This window comes from Telmatherina bonti (genome assembly GCF_933228915.1).
Source record: "Telmatherina bonti genome assembly, chromosome: 2".
In the NCBI taxonomy this organism is placed as follows: domain Eukaryota; kingdom Metazoa; phylum Chordata; class Actinopteri; order Atheriniformes; family Telmatherinidae; genus Telmatherina; species Telmatherina bonti.
Genome location: NC_136620.1, coordinates 23,635,762 through 23,661,936, shown reverse-complemented (window position 1 = coordinate 23,661,936; position 26,175 = coordinate 23,635,762). Strand labels below are relative to the sequence as shown.

The 26,175-nt window shown below is 38.9% G+C and overlaps 1 protein-coding gene across 1 annotated transcript in view; it reads left to right on the top strand.

Annotated features, from left to right (window-relative positions):
• Window positions 1-24,519, top strand: part of wnt7bb (wingless-type MMTV integration site family, member 7Bb) — a gene marked incomplete at both ends in the record, with an annotated part of 29,146 nt that extends 4,627 nt beyond the window's left edge. The window contains 2 exons of the mRNA XM_079259639.1: window positions 19,126-19,393; window positions 24,040-24,519. Of these exons, the coding sequence (XP_079115765.1) occupies window positions 19,126-19,393; window positions 24,040-24,519 (748 nt within the window). The remainder of the gene's footprint in view (window positions 1-19,125; window positions 19,394-24,039) is intronic.
• Window positions 24,520-26,175: the final 1,656 nt, after the last annotated feature.

Genomic DNA, 26,175 nt, shown 5'->3' with positions numbered 1-26,175 from the left:
TCAATTGGTCATTTATTTTCTATACTGCTTAGTCCAATCAAGCTACAGCCTACCTTAGCAATTATCAGGCGAGAGACAGGTAGACCCCAGATAAGGTAGCCAGTTCATGGCAGTGCACAAATGCCTTCATCTCAGGCTATTTAATGTTAGGAGATTACCCGTTCTAGAGTCTAAATGTCTTGTGAGCGCAGCTTATGTCTGTGTTTAAGTGTGTGGTACTCCAATACTTGACTATTCATTCCAAGAAAGGGATCACATCTCAACGTGTCTGTCATGCTAAAAGTTTTTGAGGTTTGTGATTGCTGGTTGTCATTTGGTAACAACAATGAATTCCACCATAATAACACCATTGTCTTTCTGACTGAAAAACAGAAAGAGGCTAAAGAATGCATGTTTGAGCCATCAAATTTTTATTTTTTTTAATTGTTTTATGAATTGGTACCAGAGGAATATCAAAAATGTGGCACCAGTGACTGAGCTGCCTGAACCCCACAAAATGTGGCTCATCACAAGCCAAACCAATGCTGCACACATCACACAATTCAAACTGAAGCTAGTAACACACAATCTTCCTGATGCTCTTGTCTAACCATACTCACGAGGACCTTACACACCGCTGATTTCACCCCTCTGAAGTTGCTTTCATTTAAAATGACAATGCATATCCCCAGCATACTCCTGTTTCTGTTGATATACATTGTGCCATGAGGCTTTCGGTTAGCTGCTTGCAGGCTGTTGCTGGTTTTGTCAAAGTTTTGGAAAACCTAGTGAAAAGTTTTTTAACCATAATGGGGAAAACGTATGGTTGAAAAATGATATTGCAAATGACGAGACAACTAATGGTGTTATTGCAGAGAACTCATGTTGAACCAAAATAGATGGACACATCTGTTGTTAATCGAGCTAAATTGGTTGTGTCCATGGCTGGCTGGTTCATGAGGGTGTGCGCATACAAAAGGAAAAGAAAAGGCCTAAAGCAGGCAAACGTTTACATTTACAATGCTTTTGTTAGGCCTTCTGCAAATCTCTTTTGCATAGCTTTTGTTTTACAGGGACATTTATATATTTCCTTTCATTTAGAAGATGTTTTGTTGCCATTATGTTGCGGTTGGGCTGTGCGTTTAATCCAGTGGCTCTGTTAACCATCACTCCTCTTAAGGAGTAGCTGAAAAAGCTCCAGCTCCTGTTACTTAAGTATTTTTCCTTTGTTGTAAATGTGGCACTTTTCTATTTTTTTTTTGTAAAGAAACTTATGCTGTTTTTCTCAAAAATGAACATCCCCTAATGTTATTTGAAGCATTCTGACATTGGAAAGCAGCAATGGAAGCATCTGTGCCTTTTATTTGTGTGATTTGCTTATGTTCAGTAAATTGCTGTAGAGGAATTTTGATTTAGTCACTCTATTTTACGTATCTTTTGTCCTGCTTTGGGGCTTAGAGTAAGCATTGTTGCTAATCTGGTATGTATGGTGAAAGTTGTATATTTAATTATCAGACAAAGTGGCTTTGGCTGCTTGTGCTCAGTCACAGGCGACTTAACTCATTTGGGGTCTTTTTGACTTTTTTGTCAATGATGCAATGTCTAAATTTCATTCACTGGTCATGTCACTTGAGTTCCATGCTCACTTTTGCCATTCATGTTTGGTTTCCATAGTACAACTGCACAAATACAGCCTAATGAGCCTGCACTGAGCACATCACTGTTGGTGTCTAGTTATGGCGAGAGAACAATGACTGATGGGCCTGGCATATAATAATGAGACCTGGTAGCTTTTTCAGCAAAGTACCCTTGTGATGATGTCTTCCTGTGAGGATTGTATCAGTTTATTTGAAATAGCATTTCCAAGGCAGCTCCACAAAGACATTTTTATTTTTACTAAAAACAGCTAACATGACTGTTTTTCATATCTTAAGCAAGTGTCAGTTTTTGTGGCCTCATTTGTGACTCTGTGCCAAAGATCCACTTCCAGTCACTATCAATAGGCTCTAAGCAGTTCAGACGTGTCTTTTGACTTTTAAACTTCAGAACCAGAAACCCATTTCTAAACTATCTTTACGGTCATGATGAGTACTGCTAGTCCCAAAGAGTTAAAAAGTGCAAGTTTAACAGGTATTTTACTGTGCCAGCAATTGCATTAATACAGTATTAGGTAATATTTCAGGTGACTAAAGTTGTGTCAAAAAGTTAAGAGAACAATAAATTTCTTAAGTGAAACATTACTCTAAGAACAATGCTGCTAAAGAAAAGAAAAGAAAGAAATAAAATGCCTCTTTTTCTGTTTTGGACAAGTGGTCTTTCTTGAATGGTTTGCTTTCACATGTTTTTTCTTCCTGTTAAAAGCTGGACATCTAATGAAATGAAATTGATTGCCAATGTCATATTCTGTCTCACTTGACTTTACACCGCTTGAATTACGTTATCAGAAAAGCAACTATGAAGGTCGTGGGTCTAAATTTTTCCTTTATTTACAGATCCTACCATAGATTGTTCTTTTGGTATTGGGAGCATATTATCATGATCTACATCATGGGATTGGTATAGATGAAAATACATATGAAGGATGTTTCCAGGACACCTGGCGGTCTGTGCTTACACTTTAAAAGAACAGGATATGCCATAGTTATATAGTAGTGCTGCAATGGTTTGCTAAGCGTAAAGCCAGCTTCGTTGTCTTCTGATGCCTTTTTTGTTAGCACCCTATGAGTGGTTGAGGTCTTGAGTTTTTCTATTTTCCAAACAGTTAATGGTTAATGATGCTTATAAGTACACAATAAAACACAGAAATGAGCATTAAAGAAGAAGCAGTAAGGCAGCTGATGTATGCCCAAAATATAATTTTTTCTTTAATTTAACCTTATTAATTATGGTTTGGAAACACAGCTCTGCATTTGACCCATCTCTATATGTCCTAGAGAGCAGTGGGTTGCCATGTTTTGGAGAGTAGTTGGTAGGTATTAAACACCTTGCTTAAGGGCCCACCGTGGCATTCCAGTGAATTTAACCAAGTCCAAGCCCACCTGTGTAACCACTAGCCAGGCTACCCCCACCCCCTACCCTTTATGTACTTCAATCAGAAGAAATTGCCAAAGGTGTGTTGTGTCTTGGTGCAGTCCACACTCCTCTACTGTAGTTATGAAGGCTATTGGATGTGGCTGCTTCAGTTTAGCAGTGTCCCACTAGGTCATCATGGGAGACCACAGACACCACAGCTACTGCAGAACTCTCCTACCATGTGGACATGGTGAAAAAATGGATGAGTGCGCTTTCTCTCAACACCTTGATTTCAAGCTTCCAGTGTTTGTTGTTCATGATTGAAGATGTAACCATGTTTTCTAACCATGGCTGTATATATTATGGAGCTCTTTAGCATGGCATATGAAATCATGGAATACACCCTTACAGCAAAATGTTCCAATCCCTTCTCTCAATCTGCTGATGATGATGTGGGAAACATCATCATAATCAAGCTAAGGGGGAAAAGCCGTTCAAGTTCTGTTCCCATTTAAGTTTTTCATTCAAATCCCCCAAATTATGAACACTAAACCTTTCCCCCTGCTCTATGATCCAGTCTTAGTTTTGGACTGGAGGGAGGAGATGTCGGCATTTTTTCAAGAGCTAAAGATCAGCCGACCGCAAGTCTAATGCATTCTCTCTGTGCTGCCTGCTCTTGGAGGGAGACTCTCTGCTCTGGAGTTGCTCCATAGAATTACATTTGCTTTCCAAGAGAGAACATATTATTAGTTGAGTTGTTTAGCATTACAGAGCGTTACATATCTGGTCAAATGATATTTATTTAACTTTTTCTACCTAAATTGAAAAGTACTTTTAGCTTTGATGATAGTGAGCACAAGACGAGATAAACAGATGTATAAATGAAATCATTCCCATCATTGTTGTCGCTCTTTCACTTAACAGTTTCCATGTTTTGCTAAGTGTTGGCTCCATTAACATACTCTCGGTGACAAATTGGTGAACAAAACTATAAACTCGAAGTGAGATTTGGAAATTGGCAATTAAAATGTGTCTCTGTTTCCTGAGTAAAAGCAGATTTAATGTTCCTTTCTCTTACCCTGTTATGGAGCTGGCATGAGTTGGTACCATGGGTTTGTAAAAATGTGGAATTAATTATCCTGTTCTAAAAGAAATGGATGTCATTGATGGACTTTTTTTAGTCTATTAAGAATAATAATAGAATTAGAGTCTGATCTGTCAGTGAGTTCAGAGAATAACGAAGGGGTTTTAGGATAAGATCCGCTAACGTGGTCTTCCCTTCAGTCATAGTTTTTGGCGTGGTTTCTGAAAGTGTGTCATTCTATTTTGAATATTCCTGTCAAAAATGATCCCAGTGGCGATGATTTGTTAAGACTTTTTTTGTTTTGTTTTGTTTTTTATGTATGCGTGTATTTAATTGTGTCCATGCAAGCATAAAGTGCATCCAAAGACCCATGTGGATCCTTTTACACTCATATGTTTTTGACCTTGGAAATAATGCCGGTTTCTCATCTTTGACATGTATTTTTAACCAATTTTATCACAAACTGTTTCCAGAATCGTTTGCACATTCCTTTAATATGAAACTTTAAATGAAAGTTTAAGGTACATATGAAATGATTTCTACCAGCCTGAATATATTTAGAAGACATGAACAAGCTTAAAACTCAGGAGAAACTTGCAATAGTTGGAAAGTAGGGAAAGAATGGCAAAATAGTTTATAGAGTATACAAGTACTACAGCTCTAAATAATCTTACAATCAGCTGATGAATTGTTGACAAATAAAGAGGTTAGAATGTTGCATAAAAGAAGCATCCACCCAGTGCAAGAGGCAGGTATGTTGATAGATGGCCCTTCAGGGCCACGGTACTCAAGTTTGACAAGCTGTTGATGGTAGTAATTTATTTTAAAGCAGGTGTGTTGGATCAGGTGGACATCTAAAACCTGGAAGATTGTGGCCCTTGAGGACTGGAGCTGGACACTCCTGGCATATGGTTTCAAATATGACTTTCCAGTTTGGATTGATGGTCAAAGTGTCCTTGTCAATGACACGCTCTAGGCCTCAAAAATATGGGAAAAAAATCTAATTGTAACTTTTCTGACCAATATTACGGTTTTGTTTGTAATTTAATCTACTTCATTCCAACTTCTGTTCAGTGTTCAAGCTGTGTATTTTCTAAATGAGATGGGGGATTGCAACATTACATCTAAATTTGAACCGCTCTATATTTTAATAATGACATGAAGTTCAAATATGAACGGCTTCAGTTTCCAACTGCAAGATACAACCTTTGGCTAAAACACTGCAATTTGCTCTAGAACAGGTTACTACATTGTTATTATTGTACAAACTTTATAGTCAGATGTTATTTTTCATTTTTCTCTACAAAATATCTGGATTACACACGATGGAGTTTCACCCCAATGTCACACACTCAGAGACATGTGCGTGAATTTACAGGACCCTTACGTTGCACAAGAAAGTCTGCAGTGAGCAGATTTGTAAAGCCATGGATGCTGATGGCGTAAATTCTGGATCAGGCACCATGATGTGTGTTAATTAATCCCATTCCTTGCAATTTTCTTATCAAAACGTCTTAAACGGCTATTTTGGTTTAAAAACTAATAATTGGTTAGCCATCTGATCTCATGAGACCAACTTATTGTATGCAAGCACACTGATGCAGCACCAATTCACCAATGTTTAGTATGTGTAAAAATAAAAAAATGAGCAGCTTTAGGTTAACAAAGATGTCTCTTTTTGCGCTGAAACGATACAAAAGATGTATTTCCAAGCAAGGATGATTTGTGACTCACGGCATAATTTGCCAAATTTGATCTGAGAATCAAAAGTTCCAAAAAATATATTTACCATACAAGATTGCAAAGATCTTTAATATTTAATAATCAAAAAGAGTACCGAGAAGGGAAATGCTCAGGAAACCCAGTTTATAAAGGCCAAGGATGAAAAACACTGTTGAATGAGGACAATCTTTGAGGCCTCAAATAGCATTTCATGAGGCTGTCATTTAATTGTGGTTAATGTAGCCACATGATATCAAAAGTACCTTAGAAAAACATAGTATCCCTAAGCCCATACACCTGAGTTATACCCAACAGTCTGCATTCAAACAGAGGATTTAATATGAAACCGTAATACAGGAAACTATAGAATCCTAACATTGTTCAGAAATGTAGTTGAGATTTTGGTATGGTAGTTTTTCTCAGATGGACTGTGGACATTTGTTCTGTGGTTTGATAGGACCATATTTAAGCTTGTTTATGATTTTGCTTCCATAAGAAGGAACAAACACAAGTCTGTGATGGTAAAGGAGAGGCATCAGTTTCCAGGCTGGTGACATGCATAGGTGTAAAAGTACCACTGATGCAGAAACATCAAGCAACAATATATTTACATCAGGAAGACAACCTAGTGCCTCCATGACTTCATAAACAAATAGTGTGTAGTTTTGTTTTTATTTTTGGCAGCAGAGTAAATATATAGAAAATAATTTCCTTTGCATATGTGTTAGGTATATAAAGGTTAAAATGAATACACGTGTTATTTTTCTAAATGCATTCAGTTATTTGTTATCATTGGCAGTATTCCCTTTTTAGGGACAGAATTTGATAGAGGAAAGCCTCATCCTATGTACAATCAGCCATTCCTTTTCCTAGCAACCTGTAAGAGATACCCTTCACTTAAAAGACCTGGCTATGAACACCTTACAGCTGCGTTGAAATTGCCATGCACTTGAAGTCAGCGATTAGACCTTGAAAATGGACACCTTTCAACGGCTACACTCAGCATCAAAGGCCAACACTGGCCCCCTTGTCATAAAATGGCCTGCTCTGGTTACTCTCCGTTTGACTTTCCAGCCAGTATGTCACCGTCCTGATTCATGCTTTTTTTCTTTTTTATCTGAAAGAGGTTTCTTGTTGTGCAGGCAGGGAAATATTACAATACTTCTATCATCCTGCCTCTGACTCATTGCACAAGAATAGATGCGGCATTTGAGCAAGTGAGCCTTTTCTACGGAGGGTAAACTGCCAATAATTTTTCATTTTCAAAGTACTGTCAAAGAATAAGATAAAACTATCTAATGCAGGAAAAAGTTCCCCCCCCCCTGGAACTTAGATATATCTCTCTTAATTTTGTTTTGATAGCTACAAATGCAAAAAAAAAAAAATCCAGAGTTGTGACCCCCAACCTGCTTGTTAGCAAAACAAACAAATCAAAGTATGATCTTCCACTTCCGGCTAGTCCCTTCCTCCCCCCCTTCCTCCTAATCTACATAATGATTCAAATCCCACTATTGCATTGGATTCCCCATATAAAGGGGTTCAAATAATTCCCTGGAGACTTTATCTTACCACAGGTGAGAGTGCAGTGGAGACAGTGGTTCATCTACCTGCCAGAGCTAAGGGGTTTCAGGGGGCCAAACTGGCATCTAGTCAGATAAGGCATGTTTAAGTCAGCAGGTTCATTGAAAACCACTTGTGTGGAAAGAACTCCCGGACAGGCACGTACTTGGCTGGGAGCTCGAGATGCAGGTCTCCTTCAGGCAGAGCTCCTACTCAGAGAAGGGGAAAGGTCACTTTAGACAGATAGTTCCAGACATAAGTCAGCGCTGAGGTTATTATTATTTTTTTTTGCATTCTTAGTCTGAACAGCAGAGGAGGATAAGTATGTGCAAAGAGAATGTGGTTGATTGACAGCTCAGGGATTTTGGCTTCAGATTGTTCGTAGCATTGCAAAACCCGTGAAGGTTAGCTTTAACTTTGCTGCTTTTGGAGAATTATCCTGGTGTCAGTTACATTTACCCAAATAATACTTGTTAGCATTTTACTATTCATTAATAGGAAAAGCTTCGACAGTTACAGTTGCACTGTTGATGAATGATTGTTATCCACCCATTTAACTCGACGCAAAGACGCAAGTTAGCTAATAATTAGCCTTTTCCCACACTTCTACCATTTCTCGTCTCGTTCGCTGCAAACAACAAGCTCCCGCTCTGAGGACGACAAACTACTTGCAGATAATAAATGCACTGGCGGAGCTCCTTCCCCTTCTCGGAATTGCTTGATGGTCATTTGTGGTGAAATAGTATCCCAGCAGAAAGCAGAAAGTCCAAGAGCACGATCCAACTTAAAGGCTAATAATGAACGGACAAAAAAAAAAAAAATCTATTCAAATGACCATGTGGTTCCATTTGTGCTTTGTTTTACCCATTTTGACAAAGCGAGAGGAAATGTAAGCTGAAATATTAATTTTGAGCAGAACTTTTCCTCCTTCTAAATCATGCTGTCTTAAAAACAGACTTTCAAGTTAAATGTCGGCTTTGGGGATAAATGCTTTTTTATTTGAAATCAAATAAGTCAGTTGGTGTGGTGTAATTGGAGCCACATACATGGTCAACCCCCATTATTATTCAAAGTTCATAAAAAAGCAAAGAAATAACATGGCGTCACATAAATCTAAACACACACTTGTCTGTCACATTTTTAAGGCTTGTATTGTTGAGAGTGAAACTTCACAGTTACCCTGCTGTTACCCTGTTTGACATATGAGCTCAGAAAGTTGGCAGAGTGCATTGTACCCAAGACTTAGCTTAATGAAGACAGTTGAAAACTCATTCTTCAAAGTTGGCTTTTTTTTTGTTGTTTCTTTTTACAAGAGCGCACAAGTGGATACTTTGACACTGGCGAACTCTCCCAAAATACCATCAATCATCTCACTGCCGCCGAGGTTGTTTTCCTCACTGGGATTACTTTTGTGTTGATTGCACACCCCTCAGGCAAAATTTGTGGTTATCAACATGGCATATGTAATAGTTCCCCCAATTCTTCTATCCAAAAGAGATCAAATAAAAATAAAGGAAAAAAAAAAAACTATAGTGAGAGGATGGTATAGTGAGGCAAATAGTTGTTATATCTGATGCATTGCATTACTGAGCTGCAATCTAAACTACAGATTCAGTCCCAGACAGCCAAATGTTTGACACCGTGTGGATAACAGCGTGGAAATGACGCGTGCATTGTGTTATGGTGGAACGGTGGTAGATAAAAGGCCTATTTTTCAGCCCATCATCATGTGGGTAGCAGTAATCCTCTCTGCCCTCCTCCATGTGAGTCCAGAGAAAACACAGCCGTCGTATACGTGTGTGTGTGTGTGTGGCTCTGTGTGTAGAATCTTCCCCCCCAACTTTGTCAGATAGGGGAGTCTTATCCTTTGTTGTTCTACAGTGTGTGGGCTGTGGTCATCATGGCTCAGTAAAGGTCATCTCTTACTCTTTTTCTCCCAATGTTTCGCATCACATCCCCTGCCCACAACATGAGCCTGTATCCAGGGTGGGGCTTCTCGTCCTACGCAACCAAACAGCACTATCATTGCCAGGCCCCTTTCCTTGTTCATTCATCAGCCCTGTCTCCCTCTCAGACTGCGTAGGTGTGTCGAGAGCTGGGATCCCCCTCCTTTCCCTCACCCCCTCTTCCACTTTCTCCCCCTGCCCACCCACTGTCTGTCTGCTGACTTGGCCCAGGGTCGTTGTGGATGCTAGTCCTCGGGCCCCAGTGTGTGTGTATGTGTGTGTATGTGTTGTTTGCCCCCCCCCCCCCCCCCCCTTTCCCTGCAGCTTTGTGTTATCGGTGGGATCTATGTCCGTCTCTGTCTGCCAGTACTGCTAGACGCAGGAGGAAGCAGGATGCGAGAGGATCAACTGTAATCTCGCAGTGCGCTTTGTCCCTCACAATCCCAGGCCGATCACTGTATTCTCTACATGCAAGGCCGCCACTGGACATTTACATGTGCCAACAATCACACCGCTGCTGGCCCACTTACTGAGTGAAGAGTGCATAGTGGGGAGGAGTTAGGGCAGAGAGGGTCTGGGGCAGAGAGATGCTGCTTAGAGCGAGAGGATGTGAAGAAACCTGGAGCTTTATTTTAGGGAGTGATGAACATCAGCAAATATGGAAACATTAAGTACAGCACTTTCTTTTGTAATGAGGAAGGAAAGCATGTCTTCAGTTGCTGATTATAGTGATGAGGATAATGATATCTTCAGTTATTTCATGTGGTATTGGTTTATCTCCTGGTAAATATATTTGCATTTAAGATGAAACAAAGTCAAATAGGATTGAAATTGAGGAAAATCCTCAATGCTGTCCTTGCTTGAACTTGATGATTACCTTGCACAGCAGGTGAGGTCCTGATTCGGTCTCATTATTAGGATGAAAGACGGGAAAGAAGGATTTGTGCTTGTTTTAGCAAGTCTGAGTGCTCATTCAAAAAGCTTCAGCTCCACCTCAGGGAGATCAGAGAAGAAAAAAAAAAGGATGCTTTTAAAAAATGTCTTCTGCCAGAATAATTTTCTATGCCTGGGAGGCGGCTTACTTCAATTCTGTGTTTAATACGGTACCGGCAACGTTCAATACTCTCATAATTGTTTCAGCTTTACTCCTCAAAGCCCTCCTTATGACTGGAATCAAACTCGGGATCCTACAGTGAGCAGCTGTGCCAAAGCATGTCACTTCCCCTGCTCTACTGTATGATGTGAGTTCTCTGAGAATATGTAGCCTAGTTCTGGTAAAACAATATTATTTTATTGTACAGGAACACGGCTGTGCTAATTCCTTGAGCTGCAAACCTCACGGACCACAACTTTGTCTATAATTTGCTGGGAGCATATGTTCATAGCAACGGTACATAAAGCGGAACGGAAAACAGTAGTAGAGAGCACATTAGTCAGTTCAGTGATTGGTATACAAAGCGAGGGGTTTTCCTCCAGCTTCCACCCCCTTCCTTGGGGCCCTGGAGACACAGTTTCAGCGTTGGCTTGGCCTTGGTTAGAGCTTATTTTCAGTCCTTTTAGTATCATAACTTTATATGATCTCTGATGTAAAACAACTGTCCGTTTTTATGCAGCGCAGTTGAACTTATAATCATAATCAAATTAACTCTGCTGTTTCGTAAAGGGTTTTTTCGGTATTTGCTGCCTTCATGTTTTGTTTTGGTATTTTTCAATCTGCTTGGCTTTCGAATTTGATTTTAAATGAGGAGTGAAAATAAAATCTCTGTTGTGCATTAAAGTATTAAAATGTCCAATGTGATTTTGTCCAGAAACGCTCAAGAAGAGTAGCCTTCATTTTCCACTTGAGGAATACAGTTGTTTTTTAAGAGCATTAAAGTTGAGAGTATGTTTTTAGACAGCCGTGGCATTTGGAGAGGATAAAAAAGAAGGTTGTACTTTGTCAGTCAACATCACCACAAGTGTAAAGACTCCTGACCACCAGCAGGTGACACTTTTCCCTTTGTTCACTGTGGTGCCATTTCTCTGTGACAGGATGTTCTTGTGCTGAATGGATAGGATGCTTTAAACTCAAGTGTGTAGCTGTGTGGTTGAGATGTCATTTCTTATGCAATCCAACCCTGCCGTGTTCCCTGGGGTGTGAGTGCATGCCCGGGATGAGTGGACTTTAAAAAGCTTTCCCCTTCAATGCCCCACTACCAACAGGCTTGACTGGTGTGGAGAGACATTGCAGTCTCTCTGCTGGACTTTTCTGGTCCTAGTGTGTGTTTGTGAGTGTGTGCATTTTGGCATTTGTACATTAAAGTGTTACCCTGCCTTTTTTTTCCCTGTGTTTTCAAGGCTTGCATTCTTATTACTGGATTTCCTCACCTTTGCAGTCATTAAGTCAGATCTGTGTACTTAATGTTCGGTGTTTGCATGCTTCACTGCTGCTCGCTTAGGCTGCACACCTTCCTTTGTGCTTGTGCAACCTGAATAGTCACAATAGGAATCAAGTTTCATGGCCAACTATGCTGCAAAAGAAAGAAGGAATGTGTTTCTGGTTCTAAGAAACTTTTTAGTGCCCAAACAAACGAGTAAGACTAAGAAAAGAAAATGTCACCAAGTAAACCTAACAGTTTATTAGTCAGTAATTAGTGTAGCCAGTAGTTGGAAGTGAAAGCTTGGAATGTTGTGGAGCTGCTTTTGTTTCTCTGGCTAAAAAAAAAAAGAACACATCTCTCCAGTATGTTTGCAAGAATCTATCTCAAGACAGAAACACAACAAAACTGACCATGAGACTTGCTTTTGGATAGAGCTATAGCCTCCACAGCCAGTGCTTTGTCCAAGTCCGGTCAGTATATCATTTTCCTTTTCCTCTCCTGTCAGCAACATAGCCTAACCATGGTCTGTGATCAGTGAAAAAACCAAGGCCTGTTGAGGTCAGCGGCTGTGTTACTACATCATCTAGCCTATACTATACCAGCACTGCCTGCATAGTATTGTTGGTTGTAAATCTGCTGTGCTGTGTCATGTGAATGTTGGCTAGCAGTGTGCTTGCCTCTTTTTCTAAAGACAGATTGCCATTTTAGTGGAGAGCCACTACATCCAGAGATTTCTTTTTGTGTCTAAGTTCCGGTAGATGGGCGAAAGACACAGCAGGCATCACTGCTGAGGCCAGTGTCCAAAGTGATGCGGTCAGTTAAAGTGAAGGCCAAGACATACTGATTTGGTACCCTTCAGAACATTGTTTTAGCTTTTTGCACAGGGATAAAACAGAATTGTTTGTTGTTTGTGAGCTCCTGTACCTTTCCCGAGTGAAGTGAAGCTGATCTTCCGCTTGCATTCTTTCTTGGCCAGAGGAGTAGACACTTGCCACTAAACTCCATTAGACATCTGGTTTAATATTTCCCCTATTCTTCTCTACTGGATGTTTCCAAATTCATTGAGGTTTTTCTGGTCACTCCAATTTTCCACTGGCAGCTAGTGAGGCTATCCCAGGGTGGTTCCTCCTGGAGGGCTGTCAGAACTCTGGGGCCAGCCTCTTTAGGGATTTTTTTTTTTTTTTTTTGCTTTTCTTGTGGGTGCTTTTCCTCCTCAGATTTAGCCAAATTCACGACTGTTCCTCTCTGAAGATCCTATTTTACATATTTTAAAAAAGCAGATGAACAATTCATTACAGTGATTTTGCACACAGATAATCTGCATCAGGATCACCTGATTCTGTCTTTATGGATGCATTTATTTTGTGCACAACATTAATTTCTGTCACCGCTTGTTAATGCTTTCTTTTGTACTCACTAATTTCAAATGCATACATTTAACTTCATCCTACAAATAAGTTTGATTTGGACAGTGTTGCCATAAGAGGTAAAAATGCTCCATATAAATGTGTCTGAGTGTAAAAAAATCTGGTTTTACTCAACTTCTTTGGTTAATTGTGCAAATAATGAAATTATCTTGATTACTGTGGCCAGTGTAACTGATTTGTGTTATGAACAGACAGAGTCTTGGCAGTGGCAGACCTACCAGGGGGTAAAGACCATTAAAGGCCCTGCACACATCATTTTCCCCCTGAACAACACAACTGAATGGGCTTAGAAATGGAATTGCATCTATGGCTGGAGGATGCACCCTTTCTCTGGAAACTGACTTTATCCTGTTTTAAACATTACTGTGATGCTCTGTTTGTGCATCTATGTGCAACCATGTTTTTAACAGTAAATGTGTGTGGGTAGTGTGAGTCTAAGTGTGTAGTGTGTATTTATTATGTGGCCAGTCAGAGAACATTGCATGTGTATGAAGGCATGTACTTTACATTCATGCACCAACCCTTGTGCATGTGCATGTATGTGTGTGTGTGTGTGTGTGTGTGTGTGTGTGTGTGTGTGTGAGGTGGGGGCAGCAGAATGTTACCACAAGCTGGTGGGGCACAGGACTGCTGTTAACCAAAAAAGCAAGTGGTTGTGAGTCAGTCCTCTTGGGCAAAACCGTGGCTATGGTATTAGCTGAAGAGTGCCAGTTCCAGGATAGGAAATTAACAGTGGTTTGGGTGAAAACATCTCAGAGAGTTCAGAAAATACCCATGAGACCAGAATTAAAGTGTAAATGTCCCTATGAAGAGGAAATAAAATGAAAAACAGCTGCAAACAGCTGCATAAATTAAGTAAATTTAGCAATGGGTAAATTAGACGCATTTTAAGATAAAAATGTACTTGCAATTTATTGCACAAAGGGAACAGTATATAAGTTATGTTTTATTCTTATTTTTGTATTTTATTTTAATAGTTTGGACCGTGCATATAGTAGTAAAACATCAAACTCAGACCAGACTGACAAGAGATGCATTACATAAGATTAAAGCTTTCTCGCAAATAATAATTTTTTATTATTATTCTTAAAACATAAAAATAAAAAATGATTAAAAAAAAACAAACAAACAGATACAGGGGCAAATGAATTGTAGCAAAAATAGATAAAAATTTACTCTCAGCAAAGACTCAAAATTAAGTGTTGACTAACAACCAAAACATAATGATACAATGAAGTACATCAAAACATTTAGTACTGTTTGAATTTCTTAAAATGTAACTTTTGTCTCGCTAAAGAAAATTCTATTATATGTGCTGGTTTTCAAGTCTGCTTCATTCCTTTATAGCTATATGAGAAAAAGCTGATTGTGCTAAAGCCCTGGTTAGATTTCGCAATGCTACTATGACATCTAGATGTAGTTCTTGCTTCTCTGTTTATTTGTGCAAACGTATCATGAACAAAGATCCTATAAAGGGGTGTCCAAATACATCTTTGACAGTCGTAGTCCTGCAGGTTTTTAATGTTTCCCTGCTTCAACACACCTTCCTCAAATTAAATAATTCCAACAGCACTATGAAGTGCCCTTAAAGTTGGGGTAGGTAATCTTGCTCAGAGACATGAGTTTTTTTACTCTGGGTGAAGTGGTTCTTCGCCCTGATAGTAGTCTGTACATTTTGTAATCATGAACAATAAAAAATATAGTTAGACCTCTCAGTTTACTGTAAATCTGTAAGAACTCTGAGCAATGAAAACGTTTGGACCGAATTGAAATTGTTAATTTCTTATATTTTGTAAGCTTCTTCATGGCTGGGAAAATGCAGCAAGGATTTCCCAACCCGGTTTATTTGCCTCTTTGCGCTAAACAGACGTGAAAGAGAAAATCATTAGTGGAAAAAGCTGGAAACAATAAAAGCACTCGGAGATCACAAACCTCTGCCAAGACTTTTAAAAAATTCCTGGATCCAAACGGTGATCCAGACCACCAAAATTAAATCTGTTCTTCCTTTTTACATCTCCAAAAACTCTTGAAAATTTACTTAAAATCTGTCAATAACTTATTGAGTTATCTTGAACACAGACAGATAAATGCTGGTTAAAAACATGACCTCCTTGGCGGAGGTAAGAAAAAAGCCTTGGTTCATGCAAGGAGCAAAACCAAAGGGGGAGGAGCCAAGACAGGTTGCCACTTTCAGATCTTGCTAGCTTTTTCAACATTACCTACCCCAGCTTTAAGGACTGGCTGGACATCCCTGCCTTAAGTGGTGGAGGTGGAGTGTCATGCATGATTTTAAAAACAAAACATACATCTGTAAATGTTATAGTTTTAGAACTTAGCATTTTATGCCTGATATGTATATGACAACAGTGATACTGTCTTTTTTTCTTATCCAGAATTTTAGGAGCTTGTTTGCACAGTGACTAGATGGGCTACAAAGTCATCATATTTGTATAATATCACCATGAGATACAATAGGAGAAATGTGTTAAATCATTGTGTTTAAAAAGAGTTTAGATGCCTCCAATACAAGCTAGTTTACAATTCACTTGAAATTTGCAAGACAATACAGCTTTGTCAAAAGTTTCGACAAAGTTTGCAGTTAAGTCCAATAGGTAAATCTGTCTTTGCCATTTTCTATTAAATCTTATTTGTAAATGTATTCTAACTTTTGGATGGTAGTGCATTTCAGTGTGCTAGTCATCCGCTTTATATGGTTTTTTGAAACAGAACCTCGGATCTAGCATAATGCCCAGTTATTTGAACTCAACTGCATGCCATATATTTTCTCTCTTTACATCTGTTCTAGGATCGTCCTTGTGGATATGTTTGTTAGTTAAAGACATAGTTGCATCTTTTCCATGTGTATAAATGACTCTATTTTCTGCATACATCAGAATTTTTGTACCCTCTTCACATACCAAGGAGAGATAATTTATATACAGAATAGCAGCAATGGGTCTAAAAATGGAACCTTGTGGTACTCCAGCTTTTATTATTTCTTTTGGTAAAATTCTTGTCAAATCATTAGTAGCCACAGATGGCTATAGTATTTGAAGCAGATTATACAAATTATATCATGTAATTAGATGGACGGATGGATGGATGGATGGATGGATGGATGAATGGATCAATGGATGGATCAATAAATGATGGATAGGTGGATCAATGGATGGATGGATGGATGGATTAATGGAGGTATGGATGGATGATGATGGATGGATGGATTAATGGAGGGATGGATGGATGATGATGGATGAATGGACGGATGAATGTATGCATTAATGGATGGATGAATGGATGGATGAATGGATCAATGGATGCTGGATGGATCAATGGATGGATGGATGGATGATGGATGGATGGATGGACGGATGGATGGATGCATTAATGGATGATAGATGGATCAATGGGTGATGGATGGATGGATGGATGGATGATGGATGGATGGATGGATCATTGGATGATGGATGGATCAATGGATGGTGGATGGATGGATGTTTGGATGGATGGATGGATTGATGGATGGTTAGATGGATGGTAATGTAGCATGTATATACACACTGTCTGGTGAACCATTTCCCACAACAAGGTGAGAATTAATGAAGGCCTGATCTGATGACAAAGGTCTTCAAGTATAGTTGAATTTAGTATGTTATGAGCCATAGAGTCAACACAAATAACATTTGGCCTCAGCAACATATGCATCTGCTTCAGTGCTACTTTTTCCTATTACTGTTCAATTATACTTATACATGTATTTATCTATTATGTTTAATACATTTTGACTTTGAGTCCATTTCAGTTTTGACGTCATCTTTATAGATGTAACGCAAACTTTTCCATTATTTGATCATTTTTGGATAAAGGTTCTGTTCATGCTGGACATAATTTTAAATGCATCTTCTGAATGATTATATATTAACAGCATTGAAAGATATTGCACTGTATTTGTCACTTTATTCTTACATTAGTGTTTTACCAGAATGAATCTAATTTCTCTTGGTTCTATAAATGTTTTATGTATTAGAACTCCAATCTGATGACAGCATCTGACATGTTTGAGCTTGTTATGCACAAAATGTAAAACAGTTGGTCTGGACTTGGCTGGTTATGTTATATATGTATATACATATATATACATATATATAAATATATATATATATATATATATATATATATATATATATATATATATATATATATATATATACATATATATATACATATATATATAAATATATATATATATATATATATATATATATATATATATATATATATATATATATATATATATATATATATATATATATGTTTGAGTTATTGGACAAAGCCTCTAAGCTGTTCTGCTGAAAACCATTACAGAAATGATAAATTATCAAGGGGCTTTTGGGTCTCTGAAGTACGGGAAAAAATAACACATATTACCTAGAGAGATTCCAATAATTGCAACTGAGTACATTACACAACACACATCAAAAGACTTAGAAAACATTCCTCTCTAAAGGCTGAAAGGCCCCTTGAAACACTCTGTGGTTAGCCTTGTTTCTGATGTTTGGCCCCTTCCAGATTACTGCCACTTGAAGGGAGAGCAGGGTTGTAATAACCCACAGCCTTCTTTAGACCAGGAGAGGCCTTTTAAGTCAGAGACATCAGGAGAATAGTAGAGGGCTCTGAGATATTTGGGAAGGGAAAGCAATAGTGTAGTATGGCTGTTGTCATCATCCTTGTGGCTAAATCTGTTTCCCTCTACTTCTTTTTCATCTGAAAATTCATCACATATATGCCCCAGACATGTGTAATAACAACACATAGTCTGCATATCTTATTTCAGTGTTGAAACAATTAATCAGCCCCAAATTTAAATACAGTGGTTACATTAATAAATTATGAAGGACAAACATCCAAAATATTCTACTTCATGCTGCTAAAAATGTATTACGCCCGTTCAAAATGTGTGGAGTTCACATTTTGGAAAGGAAAATGATGTTAAAAATTAACACTATTATTTTGACAAAATGTTGCATCGAGTTCTTTCCACATGTCTGGTTCATTCTCGTAAAGGTTGCAGTGATCTGGATCCTAACTGAGCTGTCAAAAAGTCTGAGGCAGTGTACACTCTAAAGTGATCACCAGCCCATCACAGAGCATGCCCTGGATGCACATCTGTCCAGAATCACCTGTTAAACCAGACCATCGTGAGCACGCTCAAGCAGACACAGGACCTACATGTGAACTCCACATTAAATGGCCCCTGGCTGAGATTAAATTTTGCCTAAGTTGCTGCTTTTACTGCAGTATAAAGTTTTTTTTAATAAATTTCTTCAGAATCATGAAAGCGTATTTTAGACTAAACAACCACAGTGTTTTCTCAAGTCATAAACAGTCAAGAAAACTGTCTGTAAGAGGGTTCGACGGGCCAATGAAAACAGCTGGGTTAACAAGAGATCCACACAGAAATAAACATATTGATTATAAACACAACTAGATGTAGCTGCTGAAGTTGTCTTTTTCATCCAATGCTGCAAAACTCATTGTAGTGTCTTGCTCAGACATCATGGAGTATTTCCTTTCTTGTCAGTGGTTGGTACAAATGAGACAGGGAGACCTGCAGACCCCAGCTGTGTGAAGTGTGGGCAGCAGCTACAAGGTGCTCCTGCAGAGGAATTCAGCACTTTGGACAGCACCTAGACCAGCTCTCCTCACTCTGGAATTCCAGCACTGCACTCTTACAGGCTGGGTCCAAGGATTTTGCGGTCGGAAATAAGACCACATTTCTACCAAGGTACAAGAGGGAAGCTGTTTGGAAAAGGGAAGATAAATTTGTGACTTATCAAGAGGGCGTGCCGGATTCAGAATATTTACGCTGTTTAAAAGAAAGTAACATTCAGAACTATTTGGTGTTGAGACTGAAGATGCAGAAACAACACAAAGAAAAGTTGTGTTTGGTTCATCCACATCTATCAAGCTTTCTAATTTAATTTTTTGTTCTTAAAAAGAAAAAAACCCACCTGTTTTTTCTCTACTTCAGGCAGTCGGGAAGCAGCATTCACCTATGCCATCACAGCAGCGGGGGTGGCTCACGCTATCACAGCTGCATGCAGCCAAGGCAACTTGAGCCAGTGCGGCTGCGACCGGGAAAAGCAGGGATATTACAATCAGGAAGAAGGCTGGAAATGGGGAGGCTGCTCGGCCGACATCAAGTATGGCATCGAGTTCTCACGGCGCTTCGTGGATGCTCGTGAGATTAAAAAGACTTCCCGTCGCCTGATGAACTTGCATAACAACGAGGCAGGCAGAAAGGTAAAAAAAAAAGGGCACAGATGTTCATGGGTTGCTGCATATCTTCCAAGAAAGTTAGATTTGAGGTTGAGTCTTCTTAAACAAAGTAATGGTGTCAATAAATGAAAATGAATGAGAATGCAACACCAGAGGAAGTTCAGTATCTGAGTCTAACTTTATTAATATAAATTTTTTGGTACAAAGATGGATTATTATAAGCATTTTAAGAACAGACATTTTCATTTTCAGCTTGTATAAAAATGATAATCAGATAATCAGATTAAACTCCTTTTACCTTCATATTGCAGAGTTGCTTTGGTGAGCTTGTTGCTATTATTTCAAGCTCATTTTTATTTGGCAGGGACTCTGCTTGAGAAGAATCCACAGCAGCCTGTCCTGCGATCACAAACTTCTTCGGAAGAGCCTGAGATTTACTCAGTAATTTGTACTTGGCAATAAATGGTAGCAGAGGCCCGTGTGCAACACAACTGAAACACTAATTGCTAATGCAAAAAGGAAGCTGGTGAACTGGGAGAAATGTATTTCCTAAATAAAAAAGGTACACAAAAGAGCAACAGATGCAAAAAGTGAATGTTTAATCAGTGTGCTGAAGAGGTGGAACACAAGAAAGTTGAAGTGAACTAAAAATAAGCCGGAAAATAGTAGTTAAGCAAAAATCAAACAGCAGAATTATGTTTTAAGTCAGTTATTAGTTCTAGATAACGTCAAATAATTTCCATCTTCAATATGCAGAGCAATTGTGTTTCCGTTAATAGTTGCAGAGGTGGGTGTGGTTGTTTTTTTGGGGTTTTTTTTTAATAAAGAAACCCAAGAACAGTCCTAGATAAAAAAAAAAAAAAAAAAAAAAAAAGTAAAAGTTGCACTGTCATGTGATGGACAACTGTGACTGATCAAGATGTTGAGTCATTGATCACCCCGTTAACCTTTCAGCAGCTTGTTTTGCTCGAGTCAGTCATTATTATTATTTTTTTAATCTTGGGACTGTGTCTTTTATTTACGTGAGAGTGTGTTGGCAAACTTCATAATGGACATGTTTGTTTGCCATTAGTTCTCTCAGAACAACCATGAAGAACAGAAAGAAAGTTAATGTGTGAGAAGTAAATAAAACAGATGATGGTATGCTGACGAATGGATCTCATTAATAACTTGGGCTTTATATTGTCCACTGGGAACATGGAGCCTGGCCAGTGGTTGCCAGATGGAGGACTGCCATTCCTCCTTTCCAGTTCCTTTCATGGAATTATGAAGTGTAAAGTCAGGGACCAGGATATTATTGCAGTTGTCTGCACAATACCAAAACATGTCACTGCCATTTGACTGCATCTATTCATGGTGTGAAAGCAGGCCAACAATGCCGGTGTTAACACAGCAGACTGATAGGGTCTGTGCTGCATGCCAGGGTGCTGGCATGTTGGTATGTCAGAGTTGGCACCGTTCCTGTTCTCACTCCAGACCTAGAAAACTAACACGTGTTAATTATTCATTTTAACCATCTCAGAGTGTGTTTGATGACACATACACACACACACACACATGCACAGTCAGTTGGAGTCGTTTGCAGATCAGATAACCTGCATTGTGCTTAATCATTTATCCAAAACCAGCCCAAAATTCTGATTAGTTCAAAACTAAATACTTACCTTCTTAATTACTATGAGCTTAAGGGTGTGTTTAGTTAATACATGCCTGAATGCCCTAGGTGTGTATTAATAGATTGTAAAAGCAGAAAGAAATCTGATAGGACTACAAAGAAGTAAACAATGCCATCATTCTATTTTGGAAAAGTTACAAGGCCATTTTCCTTATTTTATTACATTATTCAGAAATGGAATTCTTTTAAGACAGTTCCCCAAGATTAGATATCACACCTAAGAGCTACGGATTCTGCAAGTCTCAGGTTGTACCAAAGTACCAAAGCGTCAAGTTGAAATTTGACCCAACTGAATCATGCAACTTGACAATGCACGGGTCCAGTCAGTCCAGTTATCAACCTGAATGAAACCTAAAAATGTAACCTAAAAAGAGGTCAACTTGATAGAAGCAACTTTGTAAAAAAAAAAAGAGGAATTTGCTAAATTTTCTTTCACAACAATGTGAGACACTCATGACATCGTTCAGAAAATCATTACTTCTGTTTTTTCTGCTAAGTGTCAAAGGTTGGGCTTAATTTTTTTCAAACACAACTACTGAATTTTAATTAAGCTTTTTCCTGCAATACGTAAAGCCTACAAGATGACGGTTGTATTTTCCTCTCTATGTGACAGTATTGGCTGCTAATTGTTAAAGCTGGGGTAGGTAATCTTGCTACAATTTCTTCAATTTCTTTTACTCTGGGTGAAGTGGTTCCTCGTCCTGATAGTAGTCTAAACATTTCATAATCATGAACAATTAAAAACTATAGTTAGACCCCTCAGTTTACTGTAAATCTGTAAAAACTCTAACCAATCGAAACATTCGGGCTGAATTGAAATTGCTCATTTCTAATATTTTGTAAGCTTTTTCTCCTCCTGCAGCGCATACCTGATAGCTACGCCCAGCATATATATAGACCGTTAGGATGCAAATACAAAGTAGTGAAGAAGAAACTCGGAAGGCAGACATGGCTGAGAAAATGCAGGACATAATTCTCCCGACCTGGTTCGGTTATTTACCTCCTCCCGCTAAACAGCTGAGAAGGAGAGAAACGTTGGTGGAAAAAGCCGCGAATAAAAAAGCCTGGATCACGCAAGGAGCAAAATCAGAGGGGGAGGAGCCAAGACAGGGTGCCACTTTCATATCTTGCTAGCTCCCCAACATTACCAACCCCAGCTTTAATTGCTGTAATTTAGCTGGAAGAATCTCCTGCTCTCCTGACAATTCAAAATAGATCCATGTCTATTAAGTTTCCTCTGGTTTATCACAATATCCACCTACTTTCAAAGGTGTGACAAGAAGCTCTGCGCTCCCTGCTACACTTCAATATAAATTACAGACTTTTTTTTCTAAAAAGCCAGTTAAAGTTTAATATGGTGTTGTAGGCCTCAAAATTATGAATAAAAGTGTCCCATTACTCATAAATCTGCAGCAAATGATCTGAAAAAAAAAAAAGTTGTCCTGATCCTAATGAGAGAAGGAAGCATGCTGTAAAAGGGATGCAGCTGAGATTTTGTTTTCGCAATCACTGATATGAGCCATCATCTAAACAGAAGACTATAATTACAAGATTAGATTCTGTGACCAAACCGAATGTAAGAGAACACCCACTGAAACACCACATCCCTTAAATCTTGCAGGGGGGGGGGGGGGGGGGGGGGGGGGGGGGGTAGTTTGACAAGCAATCTTTAGATGGGAATCTGGTCATATTGGACTAATCAGTAACAGATCAGAGGCTTTGATGGACAGAGTTTAAGTAAATGTTTCCATGCATCTGTCAGACTCCTTATGCCAGGCATTCCTTGTGGTTTTTGTGCTGTGCATTTTTGGAAATCTTCACTCTGAATCAACATCTGCGGCAAAACTGACAGCTGACCCCAGCTTTTATGTAGTCAGGGGGACTCATGTTTTTTCAATCAAGTGTCCTAAAATGGGAAACTGTGATCACATGTGTGCACAGACAGGACTGAAAGAGATATGGTACGTCACTTGTGTACGCATAGAAGTACTGGATAGAAGCAGGATGACTTGTGCCTCTGGAAAGTCCAGGAGCCAGGAAAAAACTGCACAAGCAACCAACATCTTGTACAACAAAGACATGCTTTGCTTGACAAGTCAGAGGTACCGGGTACAGAGGACTGTTGTCAGGCCTATTTAATATGTGTTAAGTAATCATTTTTCAGAGTTTTTAGGCTTTTCGTTTCATGAAGTTTTTAGTCTCAATGAGCAAAAGACCCACACTTAAATGTGGTCAAACAGTATACAATACTCACCATATGCTCCAGGATTGGAGGGGAGACTTTCTTAGTTCCGGGTCTGGAGGAGGAAAATCCTCTTAATGTAAATTAGTAAAGCTTACATTATCTTATTTAACCTTTTTTCCCTGCCATTCATTTGGTCAGATGATTTAGTTTTTGTAGTTGTACGTTGTTTTAGGAGTCAAATCATCATTAAATGTCCTGTCCAGTTGTGAAATAATAATTTAATAATCTTGCTGGTTTAAAAATGCACATGTAATGTCTTTACAGCTTCGAGTCATCCGAGTTGGCTGACGACTGCGTGTTTATTTTTCTCTTCCACTGATGTGGTTTAGAGAAGATAGAGAAAATTACAGGATGGAAAATTACCAATGAACACAACTTCCTCTCTTTTCAGAACATGCTACTGCATGCAATCCTTGGCTGAAAATGATAAAACTATATAACATGGATTAGTCTATTTCACAGAGATCAGCTGGATAAGTCAGGATCAGTGCCTGTGGCAACAAGTCATTAGGACTATCATCACTTACCAGAAGTATCAGTGACTAAATGAAATTACTTCTTGTTTTCATGGATACATGAGACAAGTGAGAGTGTAAAGTTGGGTGATAAGATACAAGAAAAAGAATCCATTTGTAATAAATCAGATTCATGTTTGTTGGTAGTTTGCGTGCCAGTTACTAAGAGTAGGCATATTTTTTTGGATATATCCGACTATAAATAATACGTGTTGTTTGTTCTATCACTCTGTAGGTTTTAGAAGAAAGGATGAAGCTAGAGTGCAAGTGTCACGGCGTGTCTGGCTCCTGCACCACCAAGACCTGCTGGACGACACTTCCAAAGTTCCGTGAGATTGGCTATGTACTCAAGGATAAGTACAACGAAGCTGTGCATGTGGAGGTAGTCCGGGCTAACCGGCTACGTCAGCCCACCCACCTCAAGGTAAAGCAGACTCAGGGCTATCGCAAGCCCATGGAGACAGACCTTGTTTACATAGAGAGGTCACCCAACTACTGCGAGGAGGACACAGCCACAGGGAGTGTGGGAACCCAGGGACGCCTGTGCAACCGCACCTCCCCGCATACGGATGGGTGCGACCTCATGTGCTGCGGTCGCGGCTACAACACACACCAGTACACCAAAGTGTGGCAGTGCAACTGTAAGTTCCAGTGGTGCTGCTTCGTCAAATGCAACACGTGCAGTGAGAGGACGGAGGTGTTTACCTGCAAATAAGGACGCAAGGAGTTCCAGTGTCAGGAGGTGAAACACCGAGGACTAGCTGAATGAAGAAGACCTGAGAGAGTGAGATATCAGTGCGTCTTCGAGCGGCGAGAGATTTGGGAACTGAACAATTGAATTTTACACTATCAGCTCTTCATGGCATCGTTTTGCACAGCAGAATCTATCTAATTGCTTTTCAGAAAGTAAATGCTAAATATCAGTAGGTAATAGCCCAGAACTTTACTGTCACATAAAGATTGTGCTCATGAACTGATGTATCCACAGTGAAGTTGGGACTATCCATGAGGAATGAGGCCCTTGGCAGGAATTGTGCTTTGCACTCTGGGATTGTAACAGTTTACGAGAGACTTTCAAGGAGAGGAACTCTGAGAAAGATGGGAAATTGATTAAAGGAGAAAAATGACAGCAGCTGATGTGAGGTGACTGTGACAGATCTGTCAAGTATGATGAAAAAAAACTTTGAAAGATTTTGTCAAATTTTCACTAAAGTGGAGTTTAAGTGAATCTTGACCTGATGCCTCTGGGTTGGCTGGGGCCTGTGTTGGAAGTCTGTAGAAATGAAGAACATTTTATACGCATGGTGCATTATGTTGCATCGAGATTTGAGTGGAGAACTGTTTTAAACTCTCTGCTGCCAACTGGAATATGGTGGAGTTTGTTAGTTTTCCAGTAACACTGGAACTGTCTGTTCTGAACACTGAAAAATAAATTGTCTATTTATGTAATAGTATCTTAAAAACGAAGCACTAACGGGTAGAGATGTCTTTTTTTTTTTTTTTTTTTTACTAAATGTAAAGAAAAATACTTTTTCCAAACTTTGACTAAAGATATCTGTCTATTGGAAAATGACCCCACAATTCCTAAAACACTTTATTTTATCCTAAAATAAGAATAATACAAGGAAAGGAAAGAAAACAAGGTTTAATTGCTGCTGGTGTGTTGACAGCAAAATACATCATTACAGTGTTTCACATTCCAACACCTTGATTCTAGTTTATCATAGCATAGTTTGTTTGCAGGCATTTTCCTCCCTGAGCAGTTACATCTATTCAGGTGGTTTTTTCAATATTAGTGGAGAGAAAACACATTTAACTGCAGAAATCTTCCTCGCTTCATTAAACATGAACATTAAAACTGTGCTTGATGTGTTGAGTGCTAAGTTCGTGTTTTTCATCCAGATACAACTTACTGACTAAATAAACTCCCATTTGACAATGTTTGAGAGGTCATTGCTGCAATGTGAACTGAAGTTGAACCTGCAGACTTCAAAGTTTCTTTTTGTTTTTTTTAAAGCAATGTTGACTGAGGTCTGATAAGTCTAACTTGCTTTGTCTGAATTTGCTTTCACTGCAGGTTTGTCAATCAAAATGAGTATTTTCTCCTAACACAAAAAGGGATAACTTTTTTACAACTTCTGATTTTTCAAGATCTGATTTTATGAACTATGATAGAACTGCTTCTCGTTTGGATACATTTTTGCCCACAACAGTAATTGCAGATATGATAATGAGTTTATGGTAATATAAAAAAATAGTAATATAACAAAATAGAACATGGAAAACATGGAAACAGAAAATAGAATAAGGTACACAAATACTGTAGTGCACAGCTTGGTAACATAAACCAATCTGCCTGGAATTTTATAAT